General features: G+C 52.7%; 2 protein-coding genes across 2 annotated transcripts in view; both read left to right on the forward strand.

Moving 5' to 3' along the window:
- JAKMIP1 (janus kinase and microtubule interacting protein 1) overlaps positions 1–2870 on the forward strand; it is a 113266-nt gene extending 110396 nt beyond the window's left edge. The window contains 2 exon segments of the mRNA XM_032493730.1: positions 1085–1160; positions 2244–2870. Coding sequence (XP_032349621.1) covers positions 1085–1135 — 51 coding nt within the window. The 3' untranslated portion in view covers positions 1136–1160; positions 2244–2870.
- A 19-nt stretch (positions 2871–2889) lies between these two features.
- The window catches only part of C2H4orf50 (chromosome 2 C4orf50 homolog), an 86595-nt gene continuing 70176 nt past the window's right edge, over positions 2890–19308 (forward strand). Inside the window, exons 1-4 of the mRNA XM_032493719.1 lie at positions 2890–4459; positions 7814–8212; positions 12313–12451; positions 16712–17299. Coding sequence (XP_032349610.1) covers positions 7917–8212; positions 12313–12451; positions 16712–17299 — 1023 coding nt within the window. The 5' untranslated portion in view covers positions 2890–4459; positions 7814–7916. The remainder of the gene's footprint in view (positions 4460–7813; positions 8213–12312; positions 12452–16711; positions 17300–19308) is intronic.

Raw genomic sequence — 19308 nt, forward strand, 5'->3', positions numbered from 1 at the left:
CGTGGGAATTCCATTTACGCAGATTCCTAGAGTCCCCAGCTGGCAGGTGCCCCCCACCAGCTTCCAGGGCTGTTTTGAGGGGCCAAGGGTGTCTCAAATATTTTTCAAGGAGTTCCCCTTGGGCACTGCTGGCTTGGGCTCATGGAAAAAGAACTCCAACCACCACAGAGAGGAGTAAGGAGCTTTCCCTGCCCCACCCCACGGGGTGGTCTTGGCAAGGCCTTCCCCCTCCCGGGCCTCAGAGTCCCATGTAGCTAGGTGATTCTTCTAGTGATTCGACAATCTGTTTACAATTTGGTGGCTGTTTGGATTTTCATTTTTAAAATAATAAGTTAGGGGAGCTGTTACTTTATTTTGGGCGCAGGGACGGAGGGGCAGGGGAGAATTACTTTCAAAAGCCCCAGATACGGCTCAGACAGGTTTCACCTACTCACCAGCAGTTCTTTTTGAACAAAGCAAGTCATCGGTAAGCTAAGGGAAGGCCTCGGCTTTCAGACAGGCCTGTGTCCTTTCTCATTACTTTCAGGCCACTCTTCTGCTACTGGTTTTTTCTTTTTAAAGTAGGCTGATCAAGTGGCATAAAACGACTGTAACCAGGGGCTCCCCTGGGAGAGTGGGCAGGGATGGCCTAGGGGGAGGGGTCCTGTTTGTCCGCAGGCTGGACTGGAGGATGTGGGGCCTGGCCGGGATCTTCCCTGACCCTGGTGCGCATGTCACGGGAGCCATCAGCCACCACCATCGGAGGGCCCTTCCCCTGGGTGCACCGTCCTGCCCGGGTTCTTCAAGAAAGCCACACCTCAACACCAAAACAGCCCGGTCCGCCGCGTACATGCCCCCGTCTGCGTTAGCCGGATGTTTGGGCTGGGTGTAGGGGTGGACCCGCCCGGGGCGTGGAGCTCCGCGGGGTCGGCTTCTCAGGTGAACCAGCCCCCAAAGCCCGCGCACATCCCACGCTTCTTTCCGAGCCCGACCCCCGTGCCGCGCTCTTGTGCGATGCTGTCACTGAGTTCCATACCTCATATCTCACATCTTCTTTTCTTTTCTTTTTCCCCCCTCCTCATTTTCTTTTGGTCTTATGTTATAGTTTTTGTTCCTTTTTTTGTTTTTCTCACTAGCATTCATTCTGTGGCCTTGATGACTTCCGTGAGCCGAGCACTCGGGTGGGTATCCTTTCACCTTCACTGGTCAAAATGATGATTTTTCTAAAAAATGAGATTTCCTCCCAGCTCTGACTGGAACGTTCCTTGAGAGATGGGGCACCGGGGAAGGTGGCCTTGTGGGGGACCGCTCAGCTTCAGGCTCCCTGGGCATCACTGGGGGTCCCCGGCGAGGTCCACCCCGGGAGAAAGATCAGGGAGCTGCCTGTGACTAAGAATGGACAGTAGGGACCTTGTGTCCCCTGTTGTGTTTGATCTTGAGAGGGGGGTTATTTTTTTCCCCAAAGGTTCTTTGTATTTTGGCTGTATTGGCTGTGGGCCAGTAAATTCGCCATAGGGTCCAGACCGGAGTGGGCCTGTGGGGTCAGGGGTCTGCAGGAGCTGCGGGCTGGCGGGCAAGTCCATGAGCTGCATACAAAATGCCCCAGAAGCTTGTACAAAGGGCCCAAGCGCCCTGCCTTGCCCCTCCCCCCGCCCTTGGCCCCATGTCTGGCTTTGATGCCGGCTGGTCCCTGCTCTGGTCATTGGGCCCTGCGTGTCTCATCCTGAGTTCCTGCTCTGGCACCCAGCCCCTCCCCAGTTCTCCCAGTTCTGAGTGCCCATCATGGCCTGAGGTGTTGAGATCAGCCCCTGAATTCAGCCCAAGTGAGGGCCCTGTGTGCTCTGGGGGTGACCGCAGCCCACTGGCCACCCAGACCCCCAGGCTGAGCTCCCATGCTTGACTGATATCCTTGTGGACAGTCCTGAGCCTGACCCCTGCACACGGGGGCTTTTCTTGGATCCTCGGTGCCCCAGGTCCTAGGACAGCACTTGGCACATGGTCGACATTCATTCGGTGCTAGTGCAGCAAATAAAGGAATGACCACAGGGCTCATCAGACTGGAGGTTGCAGGGTGGGTGCCGGAGGATGGGTGATCTGAACCTGTTTCCTCTTTCCCTGGATTGTCCGGGGAGGTCACTCTGTGGGCTCAGCTGGAGAGGTCAGGACAGTGATGGGGACAGGTGAGGGCAGATAAGCCAGGGGCTTCTCCAACCATTTTAACCCTTGGTTCTTGTGTCATTTCCAATTATTTTTTAATTTTCCAGGATAGAAAAAGAGTTTATGGAATAAACTGAGTCCTATGGCAACCCCCACCCCGTTCAAACCAAAATTCAGCAGCAAAACAAGCTATTCCAAGCCCAGAGACTGAAACCAGAATTCATGGATACTTGATGACAGCTCAAAGAGGCACACTTAGGATCTCTGGCTGGGCTGAGCTGTGGGAGCTCTGCAGGGGCAATGGGGAATTTGTCAAGCTCAGGGCCACCTCCGAGTCCCCACTGTGGCACCTTCAAGAGCCCAAGGGGCAGAGACCTGAACACCAGGAAACCAAGTGCAATTACTAGAAACTGAATGAGTGGAAAGCCACTGCACTGTCTGGGGACAGGTCTGCATCCTTGTCCCCGCATGGCATGCCTCCCCTGGCCAGGGTGTGCGTGCCTGGCTAGACACTGACTATGTACATATGTCTCCACGAACTGTGCCCTGTGCAACCTGGGGTCTGTCAGCCAGAGTGACTTGCAAACGTCCTGCGATCTGAACCCAAAGTCAAGCCCGTCATCAAAACCCTCCAGATCCGTGTGCAGCTGGATTTGGCAGCTGGCGGCCAGAGAGAGAGGGCTGGAGCCTCACCCACTGTGGAAGGTGGACCCCAGGACCTCAGATTTACACGGGAGAAGCCCTGGGCTCCCTCACTCTTGTGGGGGTGACACCGTGAATGGCCCAGAGCCTGACTGTGCCTGGGGCCATGTACAACGAGGACTGAGAAGTGGACACACACCCCCTTTTAGACCACGCTGTCTTGCATCTGGGTTGTAATTTGCAAGGGGCCGGCAAGGAAGGAATGCTGGGCTGTGGAATGACCCCTGGAGCACCTGCGGGGAATGAGGCTCCTTCTGCAGCAGTCTGAGACCAGCTCCCCTGTCTCACAGCCACGGAGAAGGAGGCAGTCCTTCCTGATCTCAGGAGACTGGCCTCTGAACCAAGCCTCCCAGGAGAACAAATGGGGCGCAGCCGCCAAGGAGGGCAGGACACCAGCTGGTGGGAGTCCAGCCCAGGAGGGAACCCCGGAGAACAGAAGTTACTTTTTTACTTATTGTTGCTGTTGTTATTCTAGGGTGAGCAGTTGGGTGCGGGAGCATCGTCAGGGGAAGGCGCCTGGGCATACAACTGTCCTCCCCCAACCTTTTGGAAGCAAGACTTTTGGAATCAAAATAGATCAAGTGAAATAGAAGGTAGTGAATGTGAAGGAAAGGATAGCTGCGTCAGTCGGAAGAAGAAGCCAAAGGCAAAGACTGGATTGATCCCAAGGATGGGAAGATTCACTGCTCTGTGTTTGTTGGGCTGCAGAAGCAATTCTAGTGAGAAAAACCCATGGGAAGATGAAAATGACTGAAATTCAGGCCCGAAGGAATCAAGGGAGGAGGGAATCCAACAGAAAAGCTGACAGTTCTCAGAAGGACAAATCCAAGGATGAAGAAGGACGTGGAGCTCAGTGCAGAAGGGGCACCCAGCCAGATGGGGAGGGATGTCCAGACCAAACCAAAAGATTATGGGGCTCTATGCAAACATGCACCCGAGACAGATGAGAAGTGACCGTTCTCTTTTAAAATCTAAACCCAAAGCACCGCCACACCAGCCCCCATGACTTTCCCACATTTGGTAACCAAAAGCAAATGAACTGATGTCTTGGCTTCAAAAAAGGAGGCATCTGAGCCTCCAGGTAGCACTGGGAACGTAGAACCACGCAGTCAGTGAAAATGAAAAGCACACCTGCTTTCTCTGGGCCCAAGAAGCACAAGGAAGCCTTGCTTTGCTGACTCCGCAGGCAGAAGTCTGGGAGGCACTTGAAGGTCTCTGGGAAGCTGTTCCCACAACACAAAGTGTTCATCCTCTCCCTGTGGTAGGAGCGTGGTCCTCACGCCCTCCTGCCCGACGTCTGTCCACTCTGCCCTCCCACTCAGACAATGGGATGCGAATGGCGGTGGCTTAGAAAACAGACCCATCCGGGTCCACTTTCAGACAGCTACTTCCCTGCAGTGGACGCCGGCCAAGTACTTGCCGCTCCAAGTCTTAATATCTTCATCTGTGGAATGGGGTGATAGTCCCCATGCCCACCTCACAAGAGGTCTCGTGGGGCGCAGCTGGACAGTTAGACCCACAAGACTCTCAGACACTGGCAGGAGGCGCGGCAGGCAGCATCAGTGCATCGCTGTGGGAGTCGTCCTCAGCGGAGACCATCCAGCCCCCTGGAGATGCTCAGGTGTGAGGGAGTGGGTGCGGGGGCTGCCCCAGCTTAGAAACCCAAAGTCCCCAGTAGGAGCCAGTATTTCTTGTGGCAGCCCCAGGCATGGCTTCCAAGGTTTCGGCAAGGGACAGGCCTGGTCACAGGAGCCACTGTACCCCCGGCGGCCCACCAGACGTGAGCTCACGCACTGATGCGTCCCCCACAGCGTGGGGTGCCCAGGCCAGCTCACCGCTCAGGGCAGAGGTTGAGGCTGTTGCCTAGTGACGCAGTCAGCTCCCAGGCAGGTGTGGTTTCCAGGGGAGAAGAGCTGCAGGCTCAGCTGAACTGGCCCTTTCTCACGGAAAGTGGGGCTGGGGCCACCCTTGACCCCCACCCTCCTCACAGAGCTACCAGAGGGATGAAGGGAACTCGGGCTGACTTCCTAACCGGTGATGCTACTCTCTGGCTCTGAGCTGTTCCCGGCTCCTCATCCTCACTTCCTCCCCTCCCCCCCCCCGCCCTCACTCCTCCCCTTCCCCACCCTCCCCCTCCTCCCCCTCCCCTCCTCTCTTCACCCTTCCCCTCCACCTTTCACTCCTCACCCCTCTCCTCCCCTCCCAACTCACCCCTCACCGCTTCACCCCTCCCCTCACTCCTTCCCCCTCCCCCTCCCTCCCCTACCTCCCTCTCCCCTCCCTTCCCCCCTCTCCCCTCCTACCTTCCTCCCCACCTCCCCCTGTCATCTCTCTGGGGCTGCCATCACACCTTAAGTGGCCCCAGAGCCCCGCTCTCGGCCAGGTTCTGCGTCCTTCCTGTGACCCCCCTCAGCCTTGAAGAACCTCACCTCACCGAGGTGCTGAGGGTGCAAGGCCCTGTCCTTACACCTGCTCCGGGCGGCCACGTGTCCCCTTCCCCAGGTCTCCAGCCCTGAGAAGCCTGCAGGGGTGATAATCCACGGGCAGGCCTTTCCCGTCCTTCTCCCTCAGAGCCTGAAGGCTCGTTTCAGATGAACCCCACAGACTAGTTACTTATCCAAAAAGAGTCTGAAGACCCATCCCCAGGCAGAGGCCCCGGGGCTCAGATGCCCTTGGCCTGTCCCGGAGGGAGGAGGGAGCATGCGCCTTCCCTCCGGCTGCTCCCATCAAAGGGGCTAGAATCCCTGCTTCCCCCTCCTTGCAGGTCTGGCAGTGGTCTTCCAGGTGGCCCCTCTGCCGCCAGTCAGCCGTCAGTCAACCCTCCTCCTGGAGGATGCGCCTGGTGGCGGTCATCCCTGGGGGCTCACCGCGCCAGACACAGGACCCGGCCCTTGAGAGCCAAGTGACGCAGGATGGCAGGGAGGGGGCTGCCGTTTGCCTCATTTCCTGAGGGCCTTAACTGTCTGAGATCTCAGCACGGAAGAGGCAGAGCTGCACACGGCCCGGGCAGGCAACCTGGAACCGCATGGCGTTGCCTCTGCCCACCTCCGAACAGCCTGCCCGCTGCAGCCAGAGTGCTTTGCCCGCGGCAGCTCACCGACCCCCCAGCAGCTGTTGACCTTGGTGCTATTTTCACCCCCCTGCCCTTTTATGATTGGTTAAGTGATTTGGCCAGGATTCCATCTGGGAAGTGCCTGAGATCTGAGCTGCCCCATGCACCCCCTCTGAGCCAGTCCCCACCCTGCTGCCTCTGACCACTCTGTGTCTGTTGCCCCCTGAGCCACCCTACCCCGTGGCCACTATCAGGGAAATAGACTTGAAGACACAATCTTCCCCCAACCCAGACAACCTGTCCCCAAAGGTAGACAAGAAAGATAACAGTTTCATTATCTAATGAGCATCAAACCAGAATGCAATGTGCATCACAGGCCATCCGCCTAGAGATTTGCAAAGATGGAAAGGAATCTCACCCATGATTAGCCAGGGCATTCGTACCGGTCCTTGTGATACACTACAATTTGTTCTCAGATAAGAGAACTTGGCTGCACCATTTGTGACACACAGGTCACCTGAAAGCCACCGGGCCATTGGGGTGACCCTTTGTGTGTATTAATTTTTCTATAAAGGAAAATGGGAATTTCAGTTTCTCCTATCTTTATGACAGGAGGTAATTTTGCAGCTTGGAGCCAGAGGACCACAAAATTGGGATCCTCCCCTCCCACGGAAACTGGGAGATAGGCTTTTGTTTTCCATGGATGTTTACATTCCAAAGAGATGGTTCCCAGGACACTCAGAAAGACATTCCTGGGTCAGAAAACCTGCAAAAGTCTTCTTTAGCTTTTCAAAGGATTTGCAGATATTTCAAAGAGATTAGGAAAGAACTACGTTTTCCAAAGTAAATGCTCTAAGGAAAGGGCAGGGCGAGTCTCTTCCATCATGTCTAACAGGGAGAATGAAGTCTCTTCATTTCCACTTCTGTTTGTCCCTGCACCACTCTGCACCAGGCCAATTTATTGCACTGGCTCCTCCTCCATGGCCAGTTGCCTCGGCTCTGGCTCCTGCACCCCTACCGTGCTCCAGCCTCAAAGTAAGATCTGATCAGGCCCCTCCCTGGCTCTAAACACTCCAGGACCCCCTACTGCCCCAAAAGAGATGCCACAGCCCACATCCCGGAGCTCAAAGCCCACGGGGATACAGCCCCAAGCCACCTTCTGTCCTGGGTCTTCATTTCCCCCTTCGGTATGTGCCCTGGGTGAGCCCAACCCGACCACCCCACTCCCTTCGCCTTGCCTGACTCTGCCCTGGGGCTTTGGTTCTGAGGCTCTTCCTGCCTGGAGAAGCCTTCTGCCCACCCCAGCCAGCTGTGATTCCAAGGCCATCTACCCGGCCTCAGAGTCCCTCCTGCCTACCCCCGCTGTGGGATGTGTTTCCTCCTGTTTGCGGTCTTAGTTCATTCCTGACCCCTCGATTTTTGGTTCAGACCAGGATTTGAATCCTAACTCTGCCACTTCCCATCTGTGGGGCCGGGGACACCTTCCAGAACCCCTGTTTCATCACCTGTAAAATGGTTATGACAACGGCCACCTCATAGGGCTTCCAGGAGGACTGGACTAGATAAGGTGAGGTGACCCAGTGCCAGGCTAGTTCCCCTTTCTCTTCCCTTAGAGAAGTCCAGGCCTGTGGTAAACGTTCGCTGCACGCAGAGAGGGGGTTAGAACTCCATCCATTCCAGGGCGAAAGCCTGCGCGTCGCTGCCGAGAACGTAGGACACGCGGGTGGTCCTGCCGGGAAATCTCATCTTCCCTCTTTGTACATATTGTGACATTTTTCATTCTAAGTGACTCTTCCACTTGGGGTGAGTGCTGGCATGCTGCTTGTAAAACGAGAGGCTCTCATTCATATTGTATGACGTTTGTGCAGGTGAAACCCGAGTCCCCCACTCATAAATAATCCACTGTTCTTGCCCTCCTCAAAGGATATTTTCCTGCGCAATCTGAAGGCATTGCAGCCACCTCGAAATCTCCAGAAGGTCTGTGTTGCAAACTCACTCAATTGTATTAAGTCTTGGTCCATGAACTATGTATGGGATGGAGCCAACGGCTAAAGGACGGACTGAAAAAAGTTTCAGCTACATTGTCAGAGCCCCCAGCAGCGATGGGTTTGATGTAATGAACGTTGATGTGAAGATTGACACGTCCTGGATCTTCCAGGACGCAGACGATAGCGACGAGGAGCAGGGATGTCTTCCAGAAGGAGTAGCCCGAAGCCCAGACCTCCATACGGGAAGGCTCAGGAAGCAGCTGGAATCCTCTGAGCAGAAGTTGTTGGCAGCCGTAGACAAGTACGTGATGTCAGAGTCTGGGCTGAGGAGCAGGTAAATATGCCATTTGGACCTCTTCCTTGCGCACGTAACACGTCCTGGGGTGTCAGGATCGTGTTAGAATGGTGGGTTGAATCGTTTCTACGGCCGGGGCTGCAGGCGAACCTATGGTACATAAGCTGCCCGTCACAGTCCCTGGCCCTCAGTGCCCTCTCTGTCTTTCCTGTCCTCCGCTCTGTGTCACAGGGGCTGAGCCTGTTTCCCAGGCTCCCTTGCTTGCTGGCTTCCAGCTGGGTCCAGCCAGTGGGAGGCACAGAAGGGAGGAGGAAGGGAGAAGCCAGGGTACTGTCCCCTCTCTTCTGCACCGGGTGACGTCTCCAACCAGGGCTGCAAACCAGTCGTGCTTTCAGCTTCCTCTGTGGTCCTGCTCCTGGACCCCAGTATCACCACCTCCTCTCTGCGTGTCCTTCCAGCCCGAGGGGAAGAAGTGGCTCCCAGCAGGAGCTAATCCTGGGTCACCTGTCACCTCTGTCTGGCCTCTCAGCTCTTCTGTCATCTGTGAGGCAGATTCCCTGTGTTTGATTCTCACTGCTGAACCCCCTGGCGTGCACTCTGTCTCCCTGATGGAACCGACATGGTCCAGGGCATTTGAATCCAGGTCTTTGTCCAAAGCCCGGGCTCTTTTTTGATACCTAGGCCAGCAGAATGAGGTGGGGCCTTGCCTGTATGTCAAAGGAGAAGCCCAGCATGGAAATGCAGTAGCGTTATGGCTCGGGGCGGACAGGTTTACCGATCTCCCAGCAGCCACGTGTCTTGGATTTATCTGGGCCTTCACCTTTTTTTTTTTTTTTTTTTTTGGTATTTTCCTTCATTTTAATAAAGGCAAGTCATCCAATGTGTATTTACATGAGCTTTCCTTTTTTTCTCCTCTTTGTAAAACTTTTCACGTGAGGAAATTCACGTATCAGAAACATTCTTTTGTTACTGTGTGTATCAGTCTGCGTGATTGTCCATTCACCCACCCAGCCATCCATTCACTGGTTCACCGTACGACCTGCACTTACCTCCCAAGTGTCACACACCGTCGTGCGAGTCCTCTAGGGCTGCCAGAACAAAACCCCACAGACTGAGGGGCTTAAACGACGGACATTTGTTTTCTCACCATCCTGGAGGCTCGACGTCCAAGACCAAGGCGTGGACAGGGCTGGTTCCTTCTGAGACCTCTCTCCTGGGCTCGACGTTGTCTGCCTTCTGTCCGTGTCTTCACACCGGCTTGCTCTGTGCCCGCCTGTGCCCTAACCTCCCCTCTTAGAAGGACAGCAGCTGTGTTGGATTAGGGCCCGCCCTAATGATCTCATTTTAACTTAATTACCTTTGTGAAGACCCTGTCTTCAAATACAGTCACCTGCTAGAGGAACTGGGGTTAGGACTTCAACATATGTATTTAAGTGGGACATATGCAGCCCGTAATATAAGTCCTGGGAGTTGAAAGCGGAGGAAGGCGGGGCCCCAGCCCTTGAGAGAGAACACTTTATAACCCACACATGGTTGTACATGGCAATGAAAACCAGAAGGTCACCAGGCCTGGGAAAGATGGGTAGGAGACCCCTCCATGTAAGGGAGAGACAGACAGCCCGGGGGGACCATGAGTGGTGAGGAGGAGGGGCCGCTGTGGCTGGGGCCTGGGCTGAGGCCATCCTGGAGGGGGAAATGGGAGCTGTGTCCTCCGTTCTCTGAAGCGGGGAATGCGCCATCCTGCAGAAGTGGGGCTCCTGAAGGGGAGGCCGAATCTGTGGCAGGGGTGGGACAAAAAGGGGTTAAGGCTTATAACAGGGTTCAGTGCTGCCCTCCCACCCAGGCCCCCTCATTGTTCCCTGGGACCCTATGACACACAGCATGATACAATCCCCTTTTCCAGAAGAGGAAACTGAGGCTGGGTGGACAAAATATATTATTCAGGGTCACTGAAGCCAGGGTCTGAACGCACAATTGTGAGTACAGATTTTAGGCTAATTTCACCACAAGTGTGGTCTTGTTTGCGTACAGTGAAAGGTTGGTAGTGTCCATTGGATTTCACCTCAGTGAAAGAGTTAAAATTTAAAAATATTTATTGCAAAATGAATGCAACAGCATTGTTAGAAATCTGAGAAAGAGAACCCCACTCCCACCTTCACCCGCAGTATCGTTGTTGCGAATTAATTTCTCATCTAAATGCAACAAAATTAATAATGATAGCTTGATCCGTATTTAACAGACAAGCCTTTTAAAAATACTGAAAACGAAGTAATAGCGTTAGCCTCAATTTCTAGGTGGGAAAGTCAAGGTGCTGGCTCGTGAAGTGACTTCATGGTCACACACTCAGCCACGTGGGGCACTGGGACTCGACCCCAGGCAGCCTGCCCTGCAGCGGTCCCTGCAGCCGTGAGGCCCTGATTTACCCTGGTAGGTGCTCCCCGATGGAGTCTCCTAGTTCAGAGCACTCTCTGCAGCTCTGTATGTAATAGATTCTTTTTCACTTGTCATTAATCAGTGAAAAAAAATGGTACTTAGTTGTCTAGTTCTTATTAGCGAGTGCATTGCTTTCCTGTGGCTTTTAAGATAAATTGCTACAAACTTAGGGCCTAAAAGGAGTGCACATTCATTTCCTTCCTTTCCTGGAGGCAGATGTTCTAAAGCAGCCTCACTGGACTACAATCATGCTATGCAGAGGGCTGTGCTCTCTCCAGAGGCTGGAGGGGAAATCTGTGTCTGCCTTTTCCAGCATCTACAGCTGCGTTCCTTGGCTTCTGGCCCCTCCCATCTTCAGGCCAGCAGTGTGCAGCATCTTGCTTCGGTGGATCACATGCCCTCTCCTTCTGTGTCAGATCTCCCTCTGCCTCTCATAAGGACAGTCGTAAATTGCAGTGAGGCCCACGCAGATAATCCAAGATCATCTCCTCCATCTCAAGGTCTTTACTTTCACATCTATAGTTTCTTGTGCATGTTCAGGGAACATTCCTAGGTTCCAGGGAAATGAGTCATTTTCTGCTTAGTTTAAGAATAGAGATCACACCAGAATTCAATATTGTCTCAGACTTGATGTTTCAGCTTGGTCTGAAAATCTGAGAAGAGAGACTTGTCTTTTCCCATTCAGATATCAGCCTATTTTATAATCAGTCGGAAGGTGCTCCTCCCAAGTCTCTGACTGATTAACACGGGGCCACTCCCCGGTTCAGTTTGGAAGGAACTTGATTTGAATCTCCACAAGAGGGCACACTCCCTTCTGTCACTTTAGAGACTCTCTCCCAGGGACTCAAAAGGAGAGTAGGAGAGGGGACTCTTGGCCTTATTAGTAACAGTGTATCATTTTATTTAATCATCACAGGAGCCTTCTGAACCAGGTGCAATTACCTTTATTTTACAGATGAAGATACTGAGGGTCATAGTGGTGAATGAGCCCAGTTAAGGCCTCAGTAGACCAGTAGGCAGCTGTTCCCTCCAGCTTCCATCACTTTCTAAGGATAAGAAGGTCTTCAGGTGGCTTAGCCATTCCTAACAGTTAGGTGACTTCCAACCTCTCAATTTTGTAAATAATTCAGAGATGAATTCTTTTACTTGCAGAAACCTTTCTCTGCATTTCAATTGTTTCCTTAGAAGAGATTTGCAAGAATGTAGCTCAAATGGGAGGCAGCAGAACACAGGGCTAAATCGTGAGTTTGGGAGGCAGGCAGCCTGGACTCTATAATGCTGTGTGACCTTAGGCAAGTTGCCCAGCCTCTCTGATCCTCCGTTTCCTAGTTTCCTCGTATGTGAAGTAAGGGGAAGGGAACCCACCTGCAGGCTGAGAATGCGAGGATTCAGTGAGACAGCGCAGATGTTTGGTTCAGGCTCAGTTCTTTGCTGGTATGACCCAAAGATGGGATTACTGATTTAGGGGTGAGGTCGCTGTTAAGATTCCTTAAGCCTGGTGCCTTATTATTCAAAAGAGGTCTCTGAATTATTTTAGATCATCTTTTAAAAGACATGGATGAATGTTTTACAAAATGCCATGTTGTCAGAATATCCAATTGGCCAAATAACAGAAGAAAAAAAAAAGGTTGACTCTGGCATCTGTGAAAACCTCAGGCCATGTTTATAGCATCCTGAGTAAGCGCCTTCCTGCTTCAATGCTGCAGAATTCAGGAGCTGGAGCTGTCGGAGAGGAAACTTCTCCAGAAAGTGGACCAGCTGAGCGGCCACGTGTTCCAGGAGAGAAGCGCCTCTGTCCGGGCCCAGGAGAAGCTGGAGGCGCTGCAGGGGGAGCTCGCCAGCCAGGTACGCAGTCCCTCCACCTTCTTCCCAGCACTTGCTTCTTGTCCCAGCAGAGCCTCCCCAGACGTTCGGACGTGGCAGCAGCTACCACGGAACAGACAGCAGGGCAGGCCTGGGAGACCCCAGCCAGGAGGGGTGAGAGGGGTCCTCATTCTAACAGTGCAAGCCAGGGCTGCTGGACCTGGGGCAGAGTCACGTGGCCTCCCTGGGCCTCAGCTGCCCCATCTGTAAAATGGGGTCCCCATCTTGCCCTGCTTGCCCCACAGGGCTCTGACCAGGATCCCTGGCAACAGAGGGCGCTCTGAGCGGACTGCAGGGCTGTGCATTCGCTGGGGGCTCTGAGCAGAGGTTCCTTTCTGTCCAACTGGTGCCTGACATCAGGCGTGCCAACTCTGGCCCGAGGACAATGAGATGACTGAGGAGCTGGCTTGCTGGTGGGGACACAGATAGGAAACAAGTCACTCCCAGACTGGATGCTGGGTGACACGAGGGACATGCAGGCACAGTGTGTGTGTGCTTGTGGATGGAAGGCTACAGAGAACCGGGCCATGTGAATTGGGCTTTGCGGGAAGGGCTTTTGAGGATAGATAAGAGCTGGGGCAAAGCACAGAGGTGTGGAAGAGCATACTGGGACCAGGGCAGAGGGTGTGCTGGGCAGAGGGAGTTGGTGAGGCAGAAGAGGTCCCGGGAGGACAGATCGCCAGGGCCACGGCATGAACTGAATTCTGGAAGCCAGGTAGAGTAGGACATAGGGGAACCTTAGCAGGAGAGGCTCAAAGTCAAGATTTGGGGGATCTCACCTAATTGCATGGGAAAGAGATAGTGGAGGTGGTGGTGGGGGGGTGGGGTGGGGAATAGGGCCAAGTCAGAGTGCTGTCAGAGAGGAAGTGGCTGGTTAAGGAGGCAGGTTCTAGAAGCAGATGCCTGGAGCCAAACTCCAGCGCTGTCACTCACTAGCTGTGTAACCTAGGCCAAGTGACTTAACCTCTCTGGGCCTCAGTTTCCTCATCTGTGAAATGAGAATGATACAGTACCAACTCCCTTAAATGGCTGTGTAAGTGAGTTAACGATGTACAACACTCACAACAGAAGGCACTGACACAACACTAGCTGCTTTCATGTCAGTCTTTATTGACGCCTTCCAGGGGAGAGGTGACGACGGCGGAAGGGGAGGCATGTCTAGGAAATACTGCCGACTTGGCAGGCAGCTTCATGCCTGCACCAGTACCCAAAGATCCCAGGAGTCATCGTGTTTCAGTAAATTGCTATTTACGGTGCAGCACAACGATCCTCAAATTGCAGGCTGACTCTTGTCAGTGGGTTGTGCAATCAGTTCCATAATTCACAGCCAGTATTTAAAAATGGAAATCAACTAGGAAGTGTAGAAGGGCGCCACATACCAAGGGGAATGCTGTTTGGATGAAACGTCTGTTTCGGTTGTCCACATGTGCATGTGTATAATGGTGTATGGTCTTAAAATGTGTTTCTGACTGTGAGAAGCAGTCCAAAAAATTTGAAAAATACCAGATCAGCTATTTAATAGGATGGAAGTGGAGCGTGGAAAGATAAGAAGTTTAATTGAATTGAAGTGAGTCTGTGAGATGTCAGGGAGATGTGCAGGTGACATTTTCTCCCTTTACATGGAATTTCCAGTACAGAAAATCAAGCTCATTTCTGCTTAGTTCACAGTATCATCATCAGTGTCCCAAAAAGAGTTTTTAACCCGAGATACAGTGATGTTATGTGGGGTCCCACCCTTAAGAGTGTCATCTCTCTGTGGCAAATCTCGTAATAAATATTTTTTGAGTCATGCTTTATATACATGTAGGATTTCCCGGGTGAAAAGACACAGACTTGCAATCACGAGAGGTTCACAGTGTGATGGGGAGACAGAGGATGAGGGTGACAAGCAAGGGGGATGCTGTCAGGGAACTCAAGGCACTGCAGCACCTGCAGTCCTGATGCCCATATGCATCTCTTTATTGCATTCTTACGTAATCCGTATGTTCCTGGGAATGTCTTGTCATGAAACCCTATTTCCAGATGAGGGGCAGAGGCTCAGAGTGGTGAGGGGGCTGTTCAACCAGCCCAGACCTCTAACCCTAAATCTCTCACCAGAGTTATTGGTATTTCGGAGCCAGTTTTGTAGGACTGCATGAACTCTGCGCTTCGCACCCGATATTTGCCAAATGGCAATTTTGCCCTGTTGTCATCAATATTTGCAGTTGCCTACAAAGACGCCTCGTTTCTGTGGTGACCTGTGGCTTCCTGAAAGGTGATAAAGGCAGACCCCTCCACGTGCTGAGCATCACCAATTCCGGGAGTCACACCTTTGGGCAGACCCTGAGCAATTCTCCTCGCAGGGATCTAACACCAATTATATCTGCCCTATGTGCCCCACCCCAACCCCACGCCAATACACACTGTCCAACAAAGCCTTCCAAGTGGCTCCCGAGTCCCCTCTTTCATGTTTGCTCCTGATTGTGGTTTTTTTTTTTTTTAATGTTTTTTAATTGAAATGTAGTAATTTACAATGTGAGTTTCAGGTGTACAGCAAAGCAATTCAGTTATACACATACTACATATATATCTTTTCTTTTCAGATTCTTTTCCATTGCAGGTTATTACAAGGTATTGAATATAATTCTTTGTGCTATACAGTAGGTCCTTGTTGTTTATCTGTTTTATATATAGTACTGTGGAATCTAAAAAAAAAAAAAAAGATACAAATTCTATTTACAGACCAGAAACAGACTCATGGACATAGAAAACAAACTTTGGTTACCACATGGGAAAGGGTGGGGGAGGGATAAATTCAGAGTTTGGGACTAACAGACACACAGTGCTTGTTTGCTTCGTCTTCTGCAAGCTTTCATGTCCATGACCGAGCAGCAGCGGCAGGCACTAGCAATTGAAGGAGAGCTTAACATGGAGGCAGTTCCACTCATTTGTATAAATTAATTCTGAAAATTAGGCAGGGATGCCCTTCTCTGCAGTGGGTGGATCACCCCAGTCCAGCCCACAGCTCCTGGGTGGGGAGAAGGGAAGATATAAAAGCAGAGAGATGTGTACTCCCGCCAGGCAGGGGGTGAAGTGGAAAGAGAAAAAAACCTTGAATCACACGCATGGAGGTTCGGTGACTTTTAGCCGTGTAACATTATTCAAGTCACTTCTGAGTAGCTCCACGGGGCGCGTTCACAGTAAGCAACAGCTGCTGTGACACCCGTGGGCCTGTCTCACCAACCAGAAGTCATGGTCTGCTGACCCTTACTGGGCCAGGCATTAGCCGTTTACGCATGGGGAAATGGAGAGGTCTGGGAAGTTCTGGATTGAAAGTGGGGACACTCAGGAGGTTCCAGGTGGCAGCTCTTTACAAACTGGTGTGAGGGTATTCGGTATTGGAACCACTGGCGCCGCCCTCCCAGAGTGCACCAGCCGATCCCGATCCTGCCTGCTGCGCAGTTTCCTTCTGTTATCAAGTGTTCTGCTCACCCCACGACAGGCCAGTATATCAGGAGATGAGGTGTTGGGGCAAGGAAAAACGACTTTATTTGGAAAGCCAGCAGACTGAGAGGATGGCAGACTAATGTCTTGGAGAACCATGCTGCCCAAGTCAGAATTAAGGCTTATTTTATACTACAAAAAGGGGAGGGGGTGTGTTGGTTGTTGCAAACTTCTTGCTGTAGGAGTTCTTTGTTCTTGTAGCTGTCCACGTGGGTCAGGTCATGGCATCCCTGTAAAACCTCTTACAAAGCAAACGTTATTTTCTATTCTGCAACTTGTTATCTTTATATAATTGCAAAAGTGTTAATATCCTTAAAGATCAGAGCCTTGAGAATGGCTCGCCTGTATATTTCAGGCTAAAGGCAACATTGTTTTACAAAAGGTGCAGAGCCAGCAAGGCTAAGCCTAGAAAACAGGGCACAGGGTTTAAAACCAAAGGAACAGATCTAATACGGAGTCAGATTTGTTCTTTTCTATTACACTTACAAGGACTCAGGTAGCTCACGGGTGTGCAGGGTCCCCACTAGAGTGAGGTGAGTGAGGCACTCGCCTCCTGGGCAAAATTTAAGGGGGCGCCAGAAAAGTCATAGAGATAAATTGTATTTTGAAGCAACGTTTCAATGCAAACATTTATGCAAAAAAAAAAAAAAAAGCACACGGAACAAAAGACCGAAGTTGAAAGTAAGGTCAGGCTCAGTGTGGATGCCAGGGTGTCCCCGGGCCGGCTTCCTGACGCCCTCATCCACCGCCAACCTGTAGGTGCGAGAGAAGGAGCACGCGGCCCGGCGGCAGCGGTGGCGGCTGCGGCGGCTGCGGGAGCGGCTGCGGCGCAAGGACGAGGCGCTGGGGCGGCAGGCGGCGGCCCTGGAGCGCTGCCGGCGGATCCAGCGGCGCCAGCTGCGCCTGGTGTGCGGGCAGGAGCGCATCCTGCGGGCGCAGGTGCAGCGGCTGGAGCTGGACGTGCGGCGCCTCTGCGGCGCCGCGGGCCTCCTGCTGGCCGAGCTGGACGCCTCGGCCCCGGGCAGCCCACTACCACCGGGCCCGGCCGGCCGCCCTGGCGTCCCCGAAGAAGCCGCGGAGCTGCGCGCCCTGCGGGCGAGGGCCGAGCGCGACGAGCGCGAGCGGGACGAGGCGGCGCGCCGGCTGCGGGAGCAGCGCGCCACCGAGCGCCGGCTCCGCGGGCAGCTGGAGGAGCTGCGCTGCAGCATCTACGGGCTGCAGCTGTCGGAGATCGGCCTGCAGGGCCAGGTGGAGGACCTCGCCCAGCAAAACAGGCGCCTGCGAAAGGAGCTGGGAGCCCAGGCCCCCGGGGAGAGAGCGCTCAGCACTGCTGGTCACGGTAGCCTGGTAAGTGGCTGCGACCCAGGGCACGAGTGATTTCCCGCTTTTCTGTAACTTTCTGGTACAGCCACTTGGTCAAGACGTGGACTCCATTTCCCAGTCGTCCTCTTCATCCACCCACGCAACCCACCAGCCCATCCATCTGTCCCTCATTCCACCCGCTCACCCATCCACCCATCTACCCAGCCAGCCGTAACCATCCACCCAAACCTCTCCCAGCCACCTCAATGCCCATCTGTCCCCCTACTCACCCACCCATCCACCTGTCCACCCGCTTGTCTACCCACACTCCATCATCACATTCACCCCACCATCTGCTTGTCCATCTCTCCATCCAGCCATTCTCCGGGCAGCCAACCAGCTACCCTTCATCCCTCATCATCTGTTCCCTCCTGTCTGTCCATCTGTCCAACATTTAGCGGGTCCCTGCCTGTGCCAGGCCCTTGCTAGATGCCCTCCTCCACGTGCAGTATTACATAACTGTCCTGTGCTGGTGACTTCTTCCCTGATCCACCCCATCCCTGGGAGAGCAACCACACTTTCCCGCCTCCCACTCAGCTCCAAAGGTGATGACAGTCCCCAGTGTGGTGGTGCTGTACGGGCATCCTTATTCCTTTAGACTGTGAACCCCTTGAGGGCAGGCCCTGGTCAGATGGGTTCTGTAGCCTCCGCCCCAGCAGCAGGACACAGGAGGTCCCCAGGGCTGTGCTGTAGAGAGCACGCAGGGTTGGATCCTTTTCTGGTTTTCCTATTTGCTACTTCTGTGACCCTGAGCAAGTTTCTTAAGCTCTGGGGCGAGGGCAGGCTGGACACATTTATTCATCTGACTGATGGGAGAACAAAAACTTACTTTTAAAATACTCCTGCTGTGTGTTTGGCACCCTCTGATGTTTTCAAAGGCATCATTTCATTTCATGCTCATGCAGACCATGAAGCAGGTACTGTTAGTAACCACACTCCTCAGAGAATGAGGCTGAGGCTCAGAGAGGCAGTGCACTGACCTGTTGTCACACAGCTAGGAAGAGGTGGAACTGGAATTTAATCTAAATTGGATGTGAGTCCAGAGTGCTTCGTTTCTCCTGCAGCAGGCTGCCTCCCTGTCAAGAGAAAGTTAACTCAGCTCCCTCCAAGAGGTCACAATCCCTGCCACTCCCTACTGGGTCAATTGACATTTAAGGAAAAATCAGGGAGCCACCTTAGCCCCAAAGAAGATTGCTCATTTAAAAAAAATCAAATTTATCTTTGGACCTGGCTAATCTATTTCAAATTAACTGGAAATTTAAATGCTCTGCATTTTCTCAGGATAATGGAGTGTACCTGCCTAGACCCTTTTAATAATGAGTTTATCTGTGGTCACATTTTATCTGTTTAGAGCTTCATCCTACTAATGTCATTTCTACAAGCCCTGTTCCTTCTTTCTCCGTTTTATGCATCAGATAAAAGGAAAACAGTGTGCATTTCATATTGGCACCGTACTGTAATTTTGGAAAATAAATTGTGTAGAGATGGAGATTGTCGTTTAGAATCCTTAATCCTGTAATTTTCCTACATGTAAGACTTTAATTCATCCTGTTGGCTTAAGTCCTGATTGTCCCAGTCTCTCCATCTTCCCTTGCTCTTTCTTTTATCTGAGAAAAAGGGTGGTTACCTAAATATTTCAGAGATGCTGCTGACATTTTGTACACTTCATGTTCTCTCATTTAATCCTTAGAACAGCCTTGCAAGCCAGGTGCTGTTATCCCACTGAATAGATGGAGAAACGGGGCTCTGGGTGGTTAGGTGACTTGACCACAGGCACCCAGCTCTGAAGCATCAGGGCTGCTGCCCTTACCGTCGAGATGCTGGAGCAGAGCTGGTTCTTGAGGAGTCTGGGGCATTAGATAACTTGTGTGCGATCAGTTACAAGGCCCTTGTCCACATGCATCTGTGACCTTCTCCATGTTTCGCGCCTCATCATTGAAAAGTCCCACTGCCCCAGGAGGATGGCAGCTCACATGGAGCCCGTGCCCTCAAGA

This window comes from Camelus ferus, chromosome 2 (genome assembly GCF_009834535.1).
Source record: "Camelus ferus isolate YT-003-E chromosome 2, BCGSAC_Cfer_1.0, whole genome shotgun sequence".
NCBI classification, from domain to species: Eukaryota; Metazoa; Chordata; class Mammalia; order Artiodactyla; family Camelidae; genus Camelus; species Camelus ferus.